Genomic DNA, 18,815 nt, shown 5'->3' on the forward strand with positions numbered 1-18,815 from the left:
ATTATAAATAAAGATATCTCCACATAGAAGTAATCATCAACTTAAAGTGTCCTCTTTGGGGATTGTAATAGAGATCCATCTGGATTCATCAACTTCATTCTAAACATTTCTTCACAAAAAAAGACATCTTTAACATCAATATTTATGGAACATGTCCACAAAAAATAAATTGTTGTATTTCTTTTCACAGTTTATGAACTTACATTCACATTTTTTATAAAGGATTTTTTAATTGTTGCTATTTTTAGAATATTTTTAAAAAAATCTCACATACCCCTTTGGCATACCTTCAAGTACCCCTCGGGGTACACGTACCCCCATTTGAGAACCACTGCAATATTATATACATGTGAATATATACACTTGTTTTACGTGAACAAATGTATATTTTAAGGGAGAAAATGGCAATATAGTCACAATAGTGCAGTAAAATTCAACATATTACAACTTATTAAGGTAAATAAAATTTAAAAAAGTATCCCCATTTTTTTTGCAGAAAACCAAAGCCAGTTTAATCGCCAGAATGTTACTGTTAGATATAGTAGGTCTTTTTTTTAAACAAACTAATACGGTAGAGGGAAAAACTATCACTATTTCATAGGAAAAATAACTGTTAGCTTAGTCACAAAATGTACACTTAATTTTGCTGTAAAATATTGTTTGTTTTACACATTACTATAAATGGAAAAACAGTACCACCGTTTTTTATGGGAAAATGGCAACTGAGTCTAAAAATGTTACTGTAAAATGTATACATATTTTTTTACAACAAAGTACCACTGTTTTTTTTTTTTTTAATTCTGGCAGCTGAGTAGCCGGTTTTTAACTATATAAAAAAATGTAGTACCTTCTTTTTCTATTTACAGTAACACACCGTAAAAACGACTGTAGATTTACGATAAAAAGAAAAACTGGCAGATCAGTCGACAGGATTTTACAGTAAAAAAAAAAAAGTGGTGGAATTTTTATTTATTTACAGTAACATACTGTAAAAAACAAACATAAACTATACTGTATAGTCCAGGGGTCAGCAACCTTTTTGAAAGCAAGAGCTACTTCTTGGGTACTGATTAATGCCAAGGGCTACCAGTTTGATACACACTTCAATAAATTGCCAGAAATAGCCAATTTGCTCAATTTACCTTTAATAAATAAATCTACATATAGAAAAAAATGGGTATTTCTGTCTGTCATTCAGTCGTACATTTTTTTTCCTTTTACGGTAGGTTTTTTGTAGAGAATAAATGATGAAAAAACACTTAATTGAATGGTTTAAAAGAGGAGAAAACAGGGAAAAAAATGAAAATTTAATTTTTAAACATTGTTTATCTTCAATTTCGACTCTTTAAAATTCAAAATTCAACTTAACAAAATAATTGAAAATCTAGCTAATTCAAATCTTTTTGAAAAAATTTAAAAAAAGAATTTATGGAACATCATTAGTCATTTTTCCTGATTAAGATTAATTTTAGAATTTTGATGACATGTTTTAAATAGGTTAAAATCCAATCTTCACTTTGTTAGAATATATAACAAATTGGACCAAGCTATATTTCTAACAAAGACACATCATTATTTCTTCTTGATTTTCCAGAACAAAAATTTTAAAAGAAATTCAAAAGACTTTGAAATAAGATTTAAATTTGATTCTACAGATTTTCTAGATTTAATTTTAATCATAAGTTTGAAGAAATATTTCACAAATATTATGTTGAATAAAACAGAAGCTAAAATGAAGAATTAAATTAAAATGTATTTATTATTCTTTAAAACAAAACAAATAAATTTACTTGAACATTGATTTAAATTGTCAGGAAAGGAGAGGAAGGAATTTAAAAAGGTAAAAAGGTATATGTGTTTAAAAATCCTAAAATCATTTTTAAGGTTGTATTTTTTCTCTAAAATTGTCTTTCTGAAAGTTATAAGAAGCAAAGTAAAAAAATAAATGAATTTATTTAAACAAGTGAAGACCAAGTCTTTCAAATATTTTCTCGGATTTTCAAATTCTATTTGAATTTTGTCTCTCTTAGAATTATCGGACAAAGTGAGAGCAGCTTGCTAGTAAATAAATACAATTTAAAAAATAGAGGCAGCTCACTGGTAAGTGCTGCTATTTGAGCTATTTTTAGAACAGGCCAGCGGGCGACTCATCTGGTCCTTACGGGCGACCTGGTCTTGGTGACCCCTGGTCTAGTCTATCAAAATGTTTATTTTGTAAAATTTTGATAGCTTGTTTTTACTACATAAGTCAAGCAAATATTGAAGTATTTATTTTGACATTTTTTTTTTAGAAAGTGTGAAAATATATTTTTGTTTGAAAGGTATGCAATTTCACGCAGTACATATATTGTTCTGCGATGAGGTGGCGACTTGTCCAGGGTGCATCCCGCCTTCCGCCTGATTATAGCTGAGATAGTTACCAGCGCCCCCCGCCACCCCAAAGGGAATAAGCGGTAGAAAATGGATGGATGGACATATGTTTTCTGTCCAAATGGAAGAAACATACTAAGTGACACAAGTGCATCATGAATACAATAATAACAGACTATGTGACACAAGTACATCATGAATACAATAATAACAGACTATGTGACACAAGTACATCATGAATACAATAATAACAGACTATGTGACACAAGTACATCATGAATACAATAATAAGTACATAAGTGTTGTCTTTGTCTGGAGGTGAAATAAAGTGCCTATAAAAAGTGAAAAGGTTTTATTGTTATTCACAGTCAACATTGACATAAAAGATGTCAGTCATGGAGTGGTAAGAGTCAGCAGGAGTGAGTGGTTGAAGTGTCAGTGGTTAGAAAACAATACTGAAGGCCGCTTGTGTTAAATCAACAACGTGAGATCATTTTTCAAAATAAGGCAAGTAGAAGAGTTTGAATCCTCGTCTTCCACGGACAGCGCAGCTGATGTATATCACATGATACACTGGGGCGGTAATAACAATTAGTGACTTTGTTTCCTGTATATTCAAGAAAGTCCTGCAGAAAAAAATATGTATTTACCTCCAGGGATGAAGAGAAGGAATCCAGGGACAAAGAAAATAGCGCTTGAAACACCTGCGAGGATAAAAAATAAACTAAAATGTCAAACTGTTGTATGAATAATGTGTTATTATTGGTGGTTTGCATGGTGACCAGCAGGGGGCGCTAGGGACACATCACATTATCAAAATGACTTTTTGACTTTCATTGATCACACTTGTTTGCAGGGAGAACACAACTAGGTTTATGTGTCTCAGATGATATGATGACTAATTGGGACTTTAAGACTATCATTTTTAAATCTCTTAAGAAAACACCACTTTTTGTTCCTTTCATGAGGTAAATATTAAAGGCCTACTGAAATGAGATGTTATTTAAAGGGGGATAGCAGCTCCATTCTATGTGTCGTACTTCATCATTTCACGATATTTTTGCTGAAAGGATTTAGTAGAGAACATCCATGATAAAGTTGGCAACTTTCGGTCGCTAATAAAAAAGCCTTGCCTGTACCGGAAGTAGCAGACGATGTGCGTGATGTCACGGGTTGTGGAGCTCCTCACATCTGAACATTGTTTACAATCATGGCCACCAGCAGCCAGAGCGATTCGGACCGAGAAAGCGACAATTTCCCCATTAATTAGAGAGAGGATGAAAGATTCGTGGATGAGGAAAGTGAGAGTGAGGGACTAAAAAAAAAAAAACTAGACGGCAGAGCAATTCAGATGTTATTAGAAAAATTTACTAGGATAATTCTGGAAAATCCCTTATCTGCTTATTGTGTTAGTGTTTTAGTGAGATTATATGGTCGTAGCTGCACAACCTGAAAGTCGGAGGGGTGTGGCCATGGGTCTGGTGACCGCCAGTGTCTCCAAGCGAAGCCACGTTTCTCAACGAGATTTAATTTTTTTCCCTCCTCCACAGTGGAAACATCCGACGGTCAGGGGCGGCCGTTGGGAGGAGGCGAGAGTCCGCAGCTGCCTCTTTGACAGGTGCAGGAGGAACGACGCAAGCTCGCTGCTCATGTCTACAGTAAAAGCCGACTTATTACCACCATTTTCTCACCGAAACCTGCCGGTTGACATGTGGTAGGGAACCATGTTCGCTTGACCGCTCTGTTCCATAGTAAAGCTTCACAGTCATCTTTCGGGAATGTAAACAAGGAAACAACACTGGCTGTGTTTGTGTGGCTAAAGGCGGCCGCAATACACCGCTTCCCACCTACAGCTTTCTTCTTTGACGTCTCCATTATTAATTGAACAGATTGCAAAAGATTCAGCAACACAGAAGTCCAAAATACTGTGGAATTATGGGATGAAAAGAGACGACTTATAGCTTTGAACAGTGCTGGAACAAAATGTCCTCTACAATGCGTGACATCACGTGTCATCATACGGCGACGTTTTAGCAGGATACTTCCGCGGGAAATTTTAAATTGCAATTTAGTAAACTAAAGCGGCCGTATTGGCATGTGTTGCAATGTTAATATTTCATCATTGATATATAAACTATCAGACTGCGTGGTGGCTAGTAGTGGCTTTCAGTAGGCCTTTAAAAAGCAACTTTACAAAATTGCTGCAAACAATCTTTTATCCTGCAAAAACATGATAAAACAGACATTGGTTTATTAAAATGTATTCAACTAGACAGCTCACTCTAGTGGAGGTATATGTTTCTTTCAGGACCAATACAGATTATTAATAGTGATGATGGCCAAAAACCCACATTTGAAGCCAATATTAATTTGCAGTGCAAGTTATTTAAACATGAATAAGCTGGACACGGCTTTTAAGTTGTTTTTTAAATATTATTTTACAGGAAAGGTGTGCAGAGTAGCGACATGATGTTTTCATTCAGCGGTTTTATTACACGTCCGAGAGGAGCATCCACGTTTGCATTTCAAAATATAAAACATTGGTCAAAATATGGCGTCTCTCTACATCTCAATAACTCATCTACTCAATTATAAACAAACCTCAAAAGCAGTGAAGTAGTCACCTTGTGTAAAAGGTAAATAAAAAGAGAATACAACAAATCCTTTTCAACTTATATTCAGTTGAATAGACGGCAAAGACAATAATTCATGTTCACACTGACAAACTTTGTTCTTTTTTGCAAATATTAGCTCCAGGCTAACTTCCTCAAGCAGGACAAAAAGGCTGCTGTCATCACCCCTAATTATGGACTACAAGCCGATACTTTTTTCCTACGCTTTGGACCCTGCGGCCTTCAAAACGATGCGGCTAATTTATGACTAACAACCATTGAGCAAATAGTTGAAAAAAACAAGTACAGACACCTAACAAGTGCATCATTGTTTGGGCTATGGCGCCATCTTTTGGACAAGTTGGCTCACTACAGCTGCTGCAGTACTCGTCGGTTTAGACTGAGCTTTAAACCCGAAGTAAATGATAAATGATAAATGGGTTGTACTTGTATAGCGCTTTTCTACCTTCAAGGTACTCAAAGCGCTTTGACACTACTTCCACATTCACACACTGATGGAGGGAGCTGCCATGCAAGGCGCCCACCAGCACCCATCAGGAGCAAGGGTGAAGTGTCTTGCTCAGGACACAACGGACGTGACGAGGTTGGCACTAGGTGGGAATTGAACCAGGGACACTCGGGTTGCGCACGGCCACTCTCCCACTGCGCCACGCCGTCCCATTTAAGTTTTACAATATAACTAAAACAACTCTTACTCCGTTGCTTTCGTCCTCTCCAAGGTTCTCATAGTCATCATTGTCACTGACGTCCCACTGGGTGTGAGTTTTCTTTGCCCTTATGTGGGCCTACCGAGGATGTCGTAGTGGTTTGTGTTGTGGTTTGTGCAGCCCTTTGAGACACTAATGATTCAGGGCTATATAAGTAAACATTGATTGATTGATACTTACTAAAGCGTCCCATGTGTGATGTCTGTAGGAGTGTTTTCATGCATATTTCTACATGCTATCGTAATGTCATCAAGCTAGCGTCATTAGCATGAGCTAATATGCTAACACGTTTACAAGTGTGTGTTAGTATCATTAACTTAAAACGACATTCTTTTTGTATTGTTTCAGTTCAGTCATTTCACCAAAACGTCAGCGTGGAGTTATTGAGTCTGTTTAGCTGATAGTTTGCGCAACTAGTGGGTCCAGGACCATGACTTCTATTTTGTTTGATCAGCCGTTTTACTGCCTGTGTTACAAACACCATTTGGAAACAATAAAAGGTATGTAAATAAACATTTATAAAATATTTCTGTATAAATAACTCATTTGGCAAAGTATATATCCGTCTTATAGTCCAGTGCGGCTTATATAAGGGAAACTATTAGTTTCTTCTAACATGTGGTGGGTGTGCTCTATAGTCCGGAAATACGGTACTATCTTCTTGAGTCATTTGTTGTTGTTTGAATATGAAATACTGCTATTCTATGTGTATTTATATTATGTGCTGATGTAGTCATGTTGTAGTTGTAAAAAAGAAAAGAGAATAAAAATAAGGCCGATACGGTCCAGGTCAAAATGTGAAATATCGACGTGTACTTTAGTGAAGGTCTTATATTTGTTAACGTTTGAGAAGTAGTGTCATCACAGAGGATAAAGTTGGTCTCTGGTGGTTTTTCTTACCTGCGTTGGGACTCAGCTGGATGACAACACCTGCAAAAATAAGAGCTGCGGAGGAAGCAGAGGTGGAAATGAGCGGCGATCGCCATGGCAACACGGCAGTGACCACTTCCTGTCCACTCACCCACTCCAGTGATCAGCAGCAGGAAGGAGGCCAGGACTACTTTTCTGTTCTTCTTCACCAGCGGGTGTGACACCCACCTGGCCGCGCAGGTACGTCAGTGTGTGTGTGTGTGTGTGTGTGTGTGTGTGTGTGTGTGTGTGTGTGTGTGTGTGTGTGTGCGTGTCTTACCCGCAGCAGTGTGCCGAGAGATGTGTGACGGAGCTCAAGGTGCTGAATGACCACTGAGAGCTGCAGTAGGACAGAGTGGACGGCTCGCTGGGGGGAAAGAGGGGGGAGGGGGGGGGGGGGGGGGGTCAACATGAGGTCAGCAACTGTCCCTTTTATGGACTAATATGACCAATGTAACTAATAGTCCTATTAGGACTAAAAGGACTAAGGTGACTACTGTGACGAGTGTAACTGATAGTACTATTAGGACTAATCGACACACCCTCCACCATGGACTGACACACCCTCCACCATGGACTGACACACCCTTCACCATGGACTGACACACCCTCCACCATGGACTGACACACCCTCCACCATGGACTGACACACCCTCCGCCATGGACTGACACACCCTCCACCATGGACTGACACACCTTCCACCATGGAGTGACACACCCTCCACCAGGGACTGACACACCCTCCACCATGGACTGACACACCCTCCACCATGGACTGACACACCCTTCACCATGGACTGACACACCTTCCACCATCCACTGACACACCCTCCACCATCCACTGACACACCCTCCACCATGGACTGACACACCCTCCACCATGGAGTGACACACCCTCCACCAGGGACTGACACACCCTCCACCATGGACTGACACACCCTCCACCATGGACTGACACACCCTCCACCATGGACTGACACACCCTCCACCATGGACTGACACACCCTTCACCATGGACTGACACACCCTCCACCATGGACTGACACACCCTCCACCATGGACTGACACACCCTCCGCCATGGACTGACACACCCTCCACCATGGACTGACACACCTTCCACCATGGAGTGACACACCCTCCACCAGGGACTGACACACCCTCCACCATGGACTGACACACCCTCCACCATGGACTGACACACCCTTCACCATGGGCTGACACACCCTCCACCATGGACTGACACACCCTCCACCATGGACTGACACACCCTCCACCATGGACTGACACACCCTCCACAATGGACTGACACACCCTCCTGCAGTGCCCTTCTCTTTAGAGCTTTGAACCGGAAGTAGAAGTACTGTTCCGTCTTCCAGCCGTCCACAGCAAGTCTCCTCCTATGGATTTCTTATTCATCACTCCGAGCAACGTTTATAAGTTTTACAATATAACTAAAACAAATCTTACTTACTAAAGTGCACCATGTGTGATGTCAGTAGGAGTGTTTTCCTGCATATTTGTACATGCTAGCACAACGTAATGAAGCTAGCATTGTTAGCATTAGCTAATATGCTAACACTTTAACGAATGTCTGTGTTTGAATTATTAACTTACAATTTTTCAATAAACTCATGGAGTTATTGAGTCTGTTTAGCTGATTGGAGAGCTAGCTTGCACAGCTAGTGGGTCCATGACCATGACTTCGGTTTTGCTTAACCATCCGTTTTACTGCCAGGTTACAGACACCAATTGGAAACAATTAAGGTATGTAAATAAACATTTATTAAATATTTTTGTGTAAATAAGTCATTTCACAATGTATATATCTGCGGCTTACAGTCTGGTGCAGGCTAATGTATGGAAAACTACATTTTTCTTCTAAAATGTAGTGGGTGTGGCTTATCAACCGGGACTAGCGGTAGACGGGTCTTTGTCCTGGCTGCTCAGTACAGTATGGCTGAGGTGACAAAACAGGAAGTGCCATTCAATTCCTCAACATTTTAGGAGAAGAACCAACCTGATTTTGAAGAAGTTGTTAAAAGAGGAGTTGCCACTGCTCCCCAGGGGATCTTCATTTTCCAGATTCTACAAAAGGAATAAAAGATGCACATCATTCACCAGCCAAGATTGTTGTAACCTTTATCCATAAAAATATGACAAAAGGTGCTGATGGTGTGTGGAAGGAGATACTGTGGAAGGCCACTCTCTAAAGTACATTATTCCTTCTTTAGGATAGAATAACATAGAAAGTACTTTATTGAGCCCTGGGGGAAATTCAGCACTACATGTGAATAATATTAATACAGTCTATTATACAGCATTATTCACATGTGAATAATACTAACCCTGTTTCCATATGAGTTGGGAAACGGTGTTAGATGTAAATATAAACGGAATACAATGATTTGCAAATCCTTTTCAAGCCATATTCAGTTGAATATGCTACAAAGACAACATATTTGATGTTCAAACTCATAAACTTGATTTTTTTTTTTGCAAATAATAATTAACTTAGAATTTCTTGGCTGCAACACGTGCCAAAGTAGTTGGGAAAGGGCATGTTCACCACTGTGTTACATCACCTTTTCTTTTAACAACACTCAATAAACGTTTGGGAACTGAGGAAACTAATTGTTGAAGCTTTGAAAGTGGAATTCTTTCCCATTCTTGTTTTATGTAGAGCTTCAGTCCTTCAACAGTCCGGGGTCTCCACTGTCCTATTTTACGCTTCATAATGCGCCACACATTTTCCATGCAGGCGGGCCAGGAAAGTACCCGCACTCTTTTTTTACGAAGCCACACTGTTGTAACACGTGCTGAATGTGGATTGGCATTGTCTTGCTGAAATAAGCAGGGGCGTCCATGAAAAAGAAGGCGCAAAAAAAAAAGCTGTATGTACCTTTCAGCATTAATGGTGCCTTCACAGATGTGTAAGTTACCCATGCCTTGGGCACTAATGCACCCCCATACCATCACACATGCTGGCTTTTCAACTTTGCGTCGATAACAGTCTGGATGGTTCGCTTCCTCTTTGGTCCGGATGACACGATGTGGAATATTTCCAAAAACAATTTGAAATGTGGACTCGTCAGACCACAGAACACTTTTCCACTTTGCATCAGTCCATCTTAGATGATCTCGGGCCCAGAGAAGCCCGTGGCGTTTCTGGATGTTGTTGATAAATGGCTTTTGCTTTGCATAGTAGAGCTTTAACTTGCACTTACAGATGTAGCGAAGAACTGTATTTAGTGACAGTATTTTTCTTAAGTGTTCCTGAGCCCATGTGGTGATATCCTTTAGAGATTGATGTGGGTTTTTGATACAGTGTCGTCTGAAGGATGGAAGGTCACGGTCATTCAATGTTGGTTTCCGGCCATGCCGCTTACGTGGAGTGATTTCACCAGATTCTCTGAACCTTTTGATGATATTATGGAGCGTAGATGTTGAAATCCCTAAATTTCTTGCAATGTCACTTTGAGAAAGGTTGTTCTTAAACTGTTTGACTATTTGCTCACGCAGTTGTGGACAAAGGGGTGTACCTCGCCCCATCCTTTCTTGTGAAAGACTGAGCATTTTTTGGGAAGCTGTTTTTATATCCAATCATGGCACCCACCTGTTCCCAATTAGCCTGCACACCTGTGGGATGTTCCAAATAAGTGTTTGATGAGCATTCCTCAACTTTATCTGTATTTATTGCCACCGTTCCCAACTTCTTTGTCACATGTTGCTGGCATCAAATTCTAAAGTTAATGATTATTTGCAACAAAAAAAAAGTTTATGAGTTTTAACATCAAATATGTTGTCTTTGTAGCATATTCAACTGAATATGGCTTGAAAAGGATTTGCAAGTCATTGTATTCTGTTTATATTTACATCTAACACCATTTCCCAACTCATATGGAAACGGGGTTTGGACTTGCGAAAAAATTTTATACTTGCAGAAATGTGTTTTCATAATTGTAAATTGTTTTTTTCCAATTAATGAAAATTGTGGTTTTTACTCAAAATTGTTTGACTTGCAGAAATGTGTTTTCATACTTAAGAATCTTTTTTTCAATTAAAGAAATTGTTTTTACTCTTGTTTTTGCATGAAGAAAATATTTTTTTATACTTGTGTATTGTTTTTTTTACATGAACAAAAATGTTACGTACATGTACATTTTTTAATGAAAACTGTTTAACTTTCAAATCAATTTACTTGCAGAAAATTGTTTTTTTTCTTGCAAATCGTTTTTTCACTTGCTGATAATTATTTTTTTTCCCTTGCAAATCGTTTTACTTGGAACATTTTTATTTCTTACGAATCATTTATTTACCTGCATAAAAAAATCATTTTTTTACCTGCTTAAAATATATATTTTTTGTTTTACTTACTAATAATTTTTTGGGAACTGCAAAAAAATGTTTTTACTGCGAATGTATTTTTTATTTTTTTTTACTTTCAGAAAATAGTTTTTATTTCTTTACTTGCATATTTTTTTTTGAATGTACCTGCGGAATATTTTTTTTTCTGCGAATTATCTTTTTTAATTAGAACATATTTTTCAACTTACGAATCATTTTTTGGCCTGCAGAAATTTGTTTTCATAATTGCACTTTTTTTTACGTTCATAAATAGTTTTTTCTTACTTGGGAATTGTTTTCTTCAATTGAAGAAATTGTTTTCTTTTTAGTTGCAAGTTGGTTTTACTTGCAGAAGTGTTTTTTACACATGTGAATTGTTTTTTTACATAAACAAAAATGTTATGTACTTGGAATTTTGTTTTTTATAAACACTGTTTAACTTTCGAATCGTTTCTTTACTTGCAGAATTTTTTTTTCTTTCTTGCAAACCATTTTTTTAAACCTGATAATCGTTATTTCACTTGCAGAATTTTTGGTATTTTTTTTTTTTTAACTTACGAATCATTTTTTGTACCTGCAGAAATTATTTTTTTCCTTGCAAATCGTTTTTGTTTACTCATGAATCGTTTTTTACTTGCAGAAAATATATTTTATTTTCTTGCAAATATTTTTTTTCCACTTTTTTCCCCGCTAATAGTTTTTTTTTACTTGCAGAATTTTTTGTAAAAATTTACATTTTTTTTAACCTACAGACATTTTTTCCCCCTGCGAATTGTCTTTTTTAACTAGAAAATACTTTTTAACTTGCCAATAATTTTTTTACCTGCATAAATGTGTGGGTCATGTGTGGTCATGTGTGGGTCACATATGGATCCTGTGTGGGTCACGTAAGGATCATGTGTGGGTCACGTAAGGATCATGTGTGGGTCATGTGTGGGTCATGTGTGGGTCACGTAAGGATCATGTGTGGGTCATGTGTGGATCCTGTGTGGGTCACGTAAGGATCATGTGTGGGTCACGTAAGGATCATGTGTGGGTCACGTAAGGATCATGTGTGGGTCATGTGTGGATCCTGTGTGGGTCACGTAAGGATCATGTGTGGGTCATGTGTGGATCCTGTGTGGGTCACGTAAGGATCATGTGTGGGTCATGTGTGGATCATGTGCGGGTCATGTGTGGATCCTGTGTGGGTCACGTAAGGATCATGTGTGGGTCATGTGTGGGTCACGTAAGGATCATGTGTGGGTCATGTGTGGATCCTGTGTGGGTCACGTAAGGATCATGTGTGGGTCATGTGTGGATCCTGTGTGGGTCACATATGGATCCTGTGTGGGTCACGTAAGGATCATGTGTGGGTCACGTAAGGATCATGTGTGGGTCATGTGTGGGTCACGTAAGGATCATGTGTGGGTCATGTGTGGATCCTGTGTGGGTCACGTAAGGATCATGTGTGGGTCATGTGTGGATCCTGTGTGGGTCACGTAAGGATCATGTGTGGGTCATGTGTGGATCATGTGCGGGTCATGTGTGGATCCTGTGTGGGTCACGTAAGGATCATGTGTGGGTCATGTGTGGGTCACGTAAGGATCATGTGTGGGTCATGTGTGGATCCTGTGTGGGTCACGTAAGGATCATGTGTGGGTCATGTGTGGATCCTGTGTGGGTCACGTATGGATCATGTGTGGTTCATGTGTGGATCATGTGTGGGTCATGTGTGGATCATGTGTGGGTCACGTAAGGATCATGTGTGGGTCATGTGTGGATCCTGTGTGGGTCACGTAAGGATCATGTGTGGGTCATGTGTGGATCCTGTGTGGGTCACGTATGGATCATGTGTGGGTCATGTGTGGATCCTGTGTGGGTCACGTAAGGATCATGTGTGGGTCATGTGTGGATCCTGTGTGGGTCACGTATGGATCATGTGTGGGTCATGTGTGGATCCTGTGTGGGTCACGTAAGGATCATGTGTGGGTCATGTGTGGATCCTGTGTGGGTCACGTATGGATCATGTGTGGGTCATGTGTGGATCATGTGTGGGTCATGTGTGGATCATGTGTGGGTCATGTGTGGGTCATGTGTGGGTCATGTGTGGGTCACGTAAGGATCATGTGTGGGTCATGTGTGGATCATGTGTGGGTCATGTGTGGATCCTGTGTGGGTCACGTAAGGATCATGTGTGGGTCATGTGTGGATCTTGTGTGGGTCACGTATGGATCATGTGTGGGTCATGTGTGGATCATGTGTGGGTCACGTAAGGATCATGTGTGGGTCATGTGTGGATCCTGTGTGGGTCACGTATGGATCCTGTGTGGGTCATGTGTGGATCCTGTGTGGGTCATGTGTGGATCATGTGTGGGTCATGTGTGGATCCTGTGTGGGTCACGTATGGATCATGTGTGGGTCATGTGTGGATCCTGTGTGGGTCACGTAAGGATCATGTGTGGGTCACGTATGGATCATGTGTGGGTCACGTATGGATCATGTGTGGGTCATGTGTGGATCATGTGTGGGTCATGTGTGGGTCATGTGTGGATCATGTGTGGGTCACGTAAGGATCATGTGTGGGCCATGTGTGGATCATGTGTGGGTCATGTGTGGATCCTGTGTGGGTCACGTAAGGATCATGTGTGGGTCATGTGTGGATCCTGTGTGGGTCACGTATGGATCATGTGTGGGTCATGTGTGGATCATGTGTGGGTCATGTGTGGATCATGTGTGGGTCACGTAAGGATCATGTGTGGGTCATGTGTGGATCCTGTGTGGGTCACGTATGGATCATGTGTGGGTCATGTGTGGATCCTGTGTGGGTCACGTAAGGATCATGTGTGGGTCATGTGTGGATCCTGTGTGGGTCACGTATGGATCATGTGTGGATCCTGTGTGGGTCACGTAAGGATCATGTGTGGGTCATGTGTGGATCCTGAGTGGGTCACGTAAGGATCATGTGTGGGTCATGTGTGGATCCTGTGTGGGTCACGTATGGATCATGTGTGGGTCATGTGTGGATCCTGTGTGGGTCACGTATGGATCATGTGTGGGTCATGTGTGGATCATGTGTGGGTCATGTGTGGATCATGTGTGGGTCATGTGTGGATCATGTGTGGGTCATGTGTGGATCCTGTGTGGGTCACGTATGGATCATGTGTGGGTCATGTGTGGATCCTGTGTGGGTCACGTAAGGATCATGTGTGGGTCATGTGTGGATCCTGTGTGGGTCATGTGTGGATCATGTGTGGGTCATGTGTGGATCCTGTGTGGGTCACGTATGGATCATGTGTGGGTCATGTGTGGATCCTGTGTGGGTCACGTAAGGATCATGTGTGGGTCATGTGTGGATCCTGTGTGGGTCATGTGTGGATCCTGTGTGGGTCACGTAAGGATCATGTGTGGGTCACGTGTGGATCGTGTGTGGGTCATGTGTGGATCCTGTGTGGGTCATGTGTGGATCCTGTGTGGGTCATGTGTGGATCATGTGTGGGTCACGTAAGGATCATGTGTGGGTCATGTGTGGATCATGTGTGGGTCATGTGTGGATCCTGTGTGGGTCACGTAAGGATCATGTGTGGGTCATGTGTGGATCATGTGTGGGTCACGTAAGGATCATGTGTGGGTCATGTGTGGATCCTGTGTGGGTCACGTATGGATCATGTGTGGGTCATGTGTGGATCCTGTGTGGGTCACGTAAGGATCATGTGTGGGTCATGTGTGGATCCTGTGTGGGTCACGTATGGATCATGTGTGGGTCATGTGTGTATCCTGTGTGGGTCATGTGTGGATCATGTGTGGGTCATGTGTGGATCATGTGTGGGTCACGTAAGGATCATGTGTGGGTCATGTGTGGATCCTGTGTGGGTCACGTATGGATCATGTGTGGATCATGTGTGGGTCACGTAAGGATCATGTGTGGGTCATGTGTGGATCCTGTGTGGGTCACGTATGGATCATGTGTGGGTCATGTGTGGATCCTGTGTGGGTCACGTAAGGATCATGTGTGGGTCATGTGTGGATCCTGTGTGGGTCACGTATGGATCATGTGTGGGTCATGTGTGGATCCTGTGTGGGTCACGTAAGGATCATGTGTGGGTCATGTGTGGATCATGTGTGGGTCATGTGTGGATCATGTGTGGGTCACGTAAGGATCATGTGTGGGTCATGTGTGGATCCTGTGTGGGTCACGTATGGATCATGTGTGGGTCATGTGTGGATCCTGTGTGGGTCACGTAAGGATCATGTGTGGATCCTGTGTGGGTCACGTATGGATCATGTGTGGGTCATGTGTGGATCCTGTGTGGGTCACGTATGGATCATGTGTGGGTCATGTGTGGATCATGTGTGGGTCATGTGTGGATCATGTGTGGGTCATGTGTGGATCATGTGTGGGTCACGTAAGGATCATGTGTGGGTCATGTGTGGATCCTGTGTGGGTCATGTGTGGATCATGTGTGGGTCATGTGTGGATCCTGTGTGGGTCACGTATGGATCATGTGTGGGTCATGTGTGGATCCTGTGTGGGTCACGTAAGGATCATGTGTGGGTCATGTGTGGATCCTGTGTGGGTCATGTGTGGATCCTGTGTGGGTCACGTAAGGATCATGCGTGGGTCACGTGTGGATCGTGTGTGGGTCACGTAAGGATCATGTGTGGGTCATGTGTGGATCCTGTGTGGGTCATGTGTGGATCATGTGTGGATCATGTGTGGGTCACGTAAGGATCATGTGCGGGTCATGTGTGGATCCTGTGTGGGTCATGTGTGGATCATGTGTGGGTCATGTGTGGATCCTGTGTGGGTCACGTATGGATCATGTGTGGATCCTGTGTGGGTCACGTAAGGATCATGTGTGGATCCTGTGTGGGTCATGTGTGGATCCTGTGTGGGTCACGTAAGGATCATGTGTGGGTCACGTGTGGATCGTGTGTGGGTCATGTGTGGATCCTGTGTGGGTCATGTGTGGATCATGTGCGGGTCATGTGTGGATCCTGTGTGGGTCACGTAAGGATCATGTGTGGGTCATGTGTGGATCATGTGTGGGTCATGTGTGGATCATGTGTGGGTCACGTAAGGATCATGTGTGGGTCATGTGTGGATCCTGTGTGGGTCATGTGTGGATCATGTGTGGGTCATGTGTGGATCCTGTGTGGGTCACGTATGGATCATGTGTGGGTCATGTGTGGATCCTGTGTGGGTCACGTAAGGATCATGTGTGGGTCATGTGTGGATCCTGTGTGGGTCATGTGTGGATCCTGTGTGGGTCACGTAAGGATCATGCGTGGGTCACGTGTGGATCGTGTGTGGGTCACGTAAGGATCATGTGTGGGTCATGTGTGGATCCTGTGTGGGTCATGTGTGGATCATGTGTGGATCATGTGTGGGTCACGTAAGGATCATGTGCGGGTCATGTGTGGATCCTGTGTGGGTCATGTGTGGATCATGTGTGGGTCCTGTGTGGGTCACGTGTGGATCATGTGTGGGTCATGTGTGGATCCTGTGTGGGTCACGTAAGGATCATGTGTGGGTCATGTGTGGATCATGTGTGGGTCATGTGTGGATCATGTGTGGGTCACGTAAGGATCATGTGTGGGTCATGTGCGGATCCTGTGTGGGTCATGTGTGGATCATGTGTGGGTCATGTGTGGATCTTGTGTGGGTCACGTATGGATCATGTGTGGGTCATGTGTGGATCCTGTGTGGGTCACGTAAGGATCATGTGTGGGTCATGTGTGGATCCTGTGTGGGTCATGTGTGGATCCTGTGTGGGTCATGTGTGGATCCTGTGTGGGTCACGTAAGGATCATGTGTGGGTCACGTGTGGATCCTGTGTGGGTCATGTGTGGATCCTGTGTGGGTCATGTGTAGCATTTTACGTGTGGGTCACGTGTGGTTCTCCAGTGAGTACCTGGTACTTGAGGTTGCTGTGCTCAGGTGAGGCGGACATGGCGGGGGAGGGATGAGGATGAGTCTTGGAGAAGGTCAGCGGGCCAAAGGTCATCTCTCCGTCCCGATCCTTGTCCCGGCCCCTCCAGTCCGCGGGGTCCACCTGGGACACGTCTCCCTCCTCCTCCTCCTCCTCCTCGCCGTCCAGCACAAAGGCGTCATCGATGGTGAACTGCGTTGCCATGGTGATGGCCTCTTACGCCCGCGGTTTCCGGCTCACTGCGGACGTGAAGGAAAACAATGACGTTACAGTCAGGTCCTGCATCACGTGACCCACGTTGTCCGAGTTAGCCGGACGCCAGAATTCAAGTTCCGAAAAAAGTAAGAATGATGTAAGAATAAAGTAAGAATAAAGAAGAAAGCCGAGCTGCTCTGATCTCAGCTTTTCTTTCCGCTCGTCGGTCACGAGACCAAGTCAACTTACTGCCTTCAAAACAATCTTTTCCTTCGCTACGCCATGTTGGACACGTTCCTTCTCAATGTTCACCAACACCTTCGGGAATCATTCGCGACTAATTCACAGCTTTTTTTTTGTCTTTTCTCGAACTTTCTACTCCTTCTTTGCGCCTTTTCCCCCACGCAGCAGGCTATCCACTGCGCATGTCTGATCCCGCCCATAGGCTCGACTGCTGGAAGTGCGACCAATCGAGTGTCGAGTTGTCGATCGTCGTATGAGAAGTTAGTGTTTTCGACATTTGTTGCACATTTAACATATTTTACTGACGCTAAAGTCAATAAAACACATTGAAAGTTTCACCACAATGCAAAAACAATTAGCATACTAAACATTGAAGTTATTGAATGATGAATGACTAAAACAAAGAATAAGATAAAACCCTTGATTGAACAATTAATGCACTGACACTAATAAAGATAAATAAATACATCACTCTTCCTGTATAAAAATAAAATTACTGTACAAAAACTTCTTTAATAATAAATACAAAAAAATAAATACTAAAAAACCGCCTTGTGATTTAACAATAACTGCACCATCAGGAATAATTATAGATACATTGATTAAAAAAATGTCAAACACTATTGTACATTTTGCCTATTTGCGAATGTATAAACTTGCACTAGTTCGCAGTAAACCAACAAAACAGAAATATATATATATAAATCGTCTTTAAATCATATTTATTTTTAAATAGTTTTTATATTGGTTTTATATTATAATAAATGATAAATGGGTTGTACTTGAGTACCTTCAAGGTACTCAAAGCGCTTTGACACTACTTCCACATTCACACTGATGGAGGGAGCTGCCATGCAAGGCGCTATTAATGTATTATTTTTTTTATTTTTTTATTCAGTCATTGGTGGAGCTGAGGATAATATTTGAATATTGTTTTTAATATTGTTGTGCAGCACTTTGGGAACATTTCTGTTGTTTGAATGTGCTATGCAAATAAAGTGGATTGGATTGGATGTATATATAAATATATATATGTCCTGCGATGAGGTGGCGACTTGTCCATGGTGTACCCCGCCTTCCGCCCGCCCGACAGTAGCTGAGATAGGCGCCAGCGCCCCCCGCGACCCCAAAAGGGAATAAGCGGTAGAAATGGATGGATGGATATATATATGTTTATACATATATATATACACATATATATATATATACATATATACATATACATACATACATACATATATATATATATACTGTATACATATGTATATATATATACATATATATATGTACATTTATACATTATATAAATATATATGTATATGCATTTATATATTATATATGAGGTTGCGACTTGTCCAGGGTGTACGCCGCCTTCCGCCCGATTGTAGCTGAGATATATGTCAGCACCCCCCGCGACCCTAAAAGGGAATAAGCGGTAGAAATGGATGGATAAATACACACACACACACACACACACACACACACACACACACACACACAC

At 41.7% G+C, this 18,815-nt stretch overlaps 1 protein-coding gene across 1 annotated transcript; it reads right to left on the reverse strand.

The window, feature by feature from the left end:
• Positions 1-2,707: 2,707 nt before the first annotated feature.
• tmem134 (transmembrane protein 134) lies at positions 2,708-17,511 on the reverse strand. Its single transcript, XM_061916624.1, has 8 exons — positions 17,321-17,511; positions 16,859-17,115; positions 8,638-8,705; positions 6,900-6,986; positions 6,732-6,808; positions 6,611-6,655; positions 3,021-3,074; positions 2,708-2,943 (listed from the first exon to the last, which is right to left on the reverse strand). The coding sequence occupies exons 2-8, from the start codon at positions 17,078-17,080 to the stop codon at positions 2,861-2,863; spliced, it is 636 nt and encodes a 211-aa protein (XP_061772608.1). The 5' UTR covers positions 17,081-17,115; positions 17,321-17,511; the 3' UTR covers positions 2,708-2,860.
• Between the last annotated feature and the right edge of the window lie 1,304 nt (positions 17,512-18,815).

This window comes from Nerophis ophidion, linkage group LG01 (genome assembly GCF_033978795.1).
Source record: "Nerophis ophidion isolate RoL-2023_Sa linkage group LG01, RoL_Noph_v1.0, whole genome shotgun sequence".
NCBI lineage: Eukaryota > Metazoa > Chordata > Actinopteri > Syngnathiformes > Syngnathidae > Nerophis > Nerophis ophidion.

Excerpts from the sequence above, each read along its gene's own strand:
- tmem134 (XM_061916624.1), bottom strand. The coding sequence starts at position 17,080 with ATGGCAACGCAGTTCACCATCGATGACGCCTTTGTGCTGGACGGCGAG. Across the intron at positions 6,987-8,637 it reads AACAACTTCTTCAAAATCAG|CGAGCCGTCCACTCTGTCCT; the intron begins GTTGGTTCTTCT and ends CTTTCCCCCCAG. Across the intron at positions 6,809-6,899 it reads CTCTCGGCACACTGCTGCGG|GTGGGTGTCACACCCGCTGG; the intron begins GTAAGACACGCA and ends CTGCGCGGCCAG.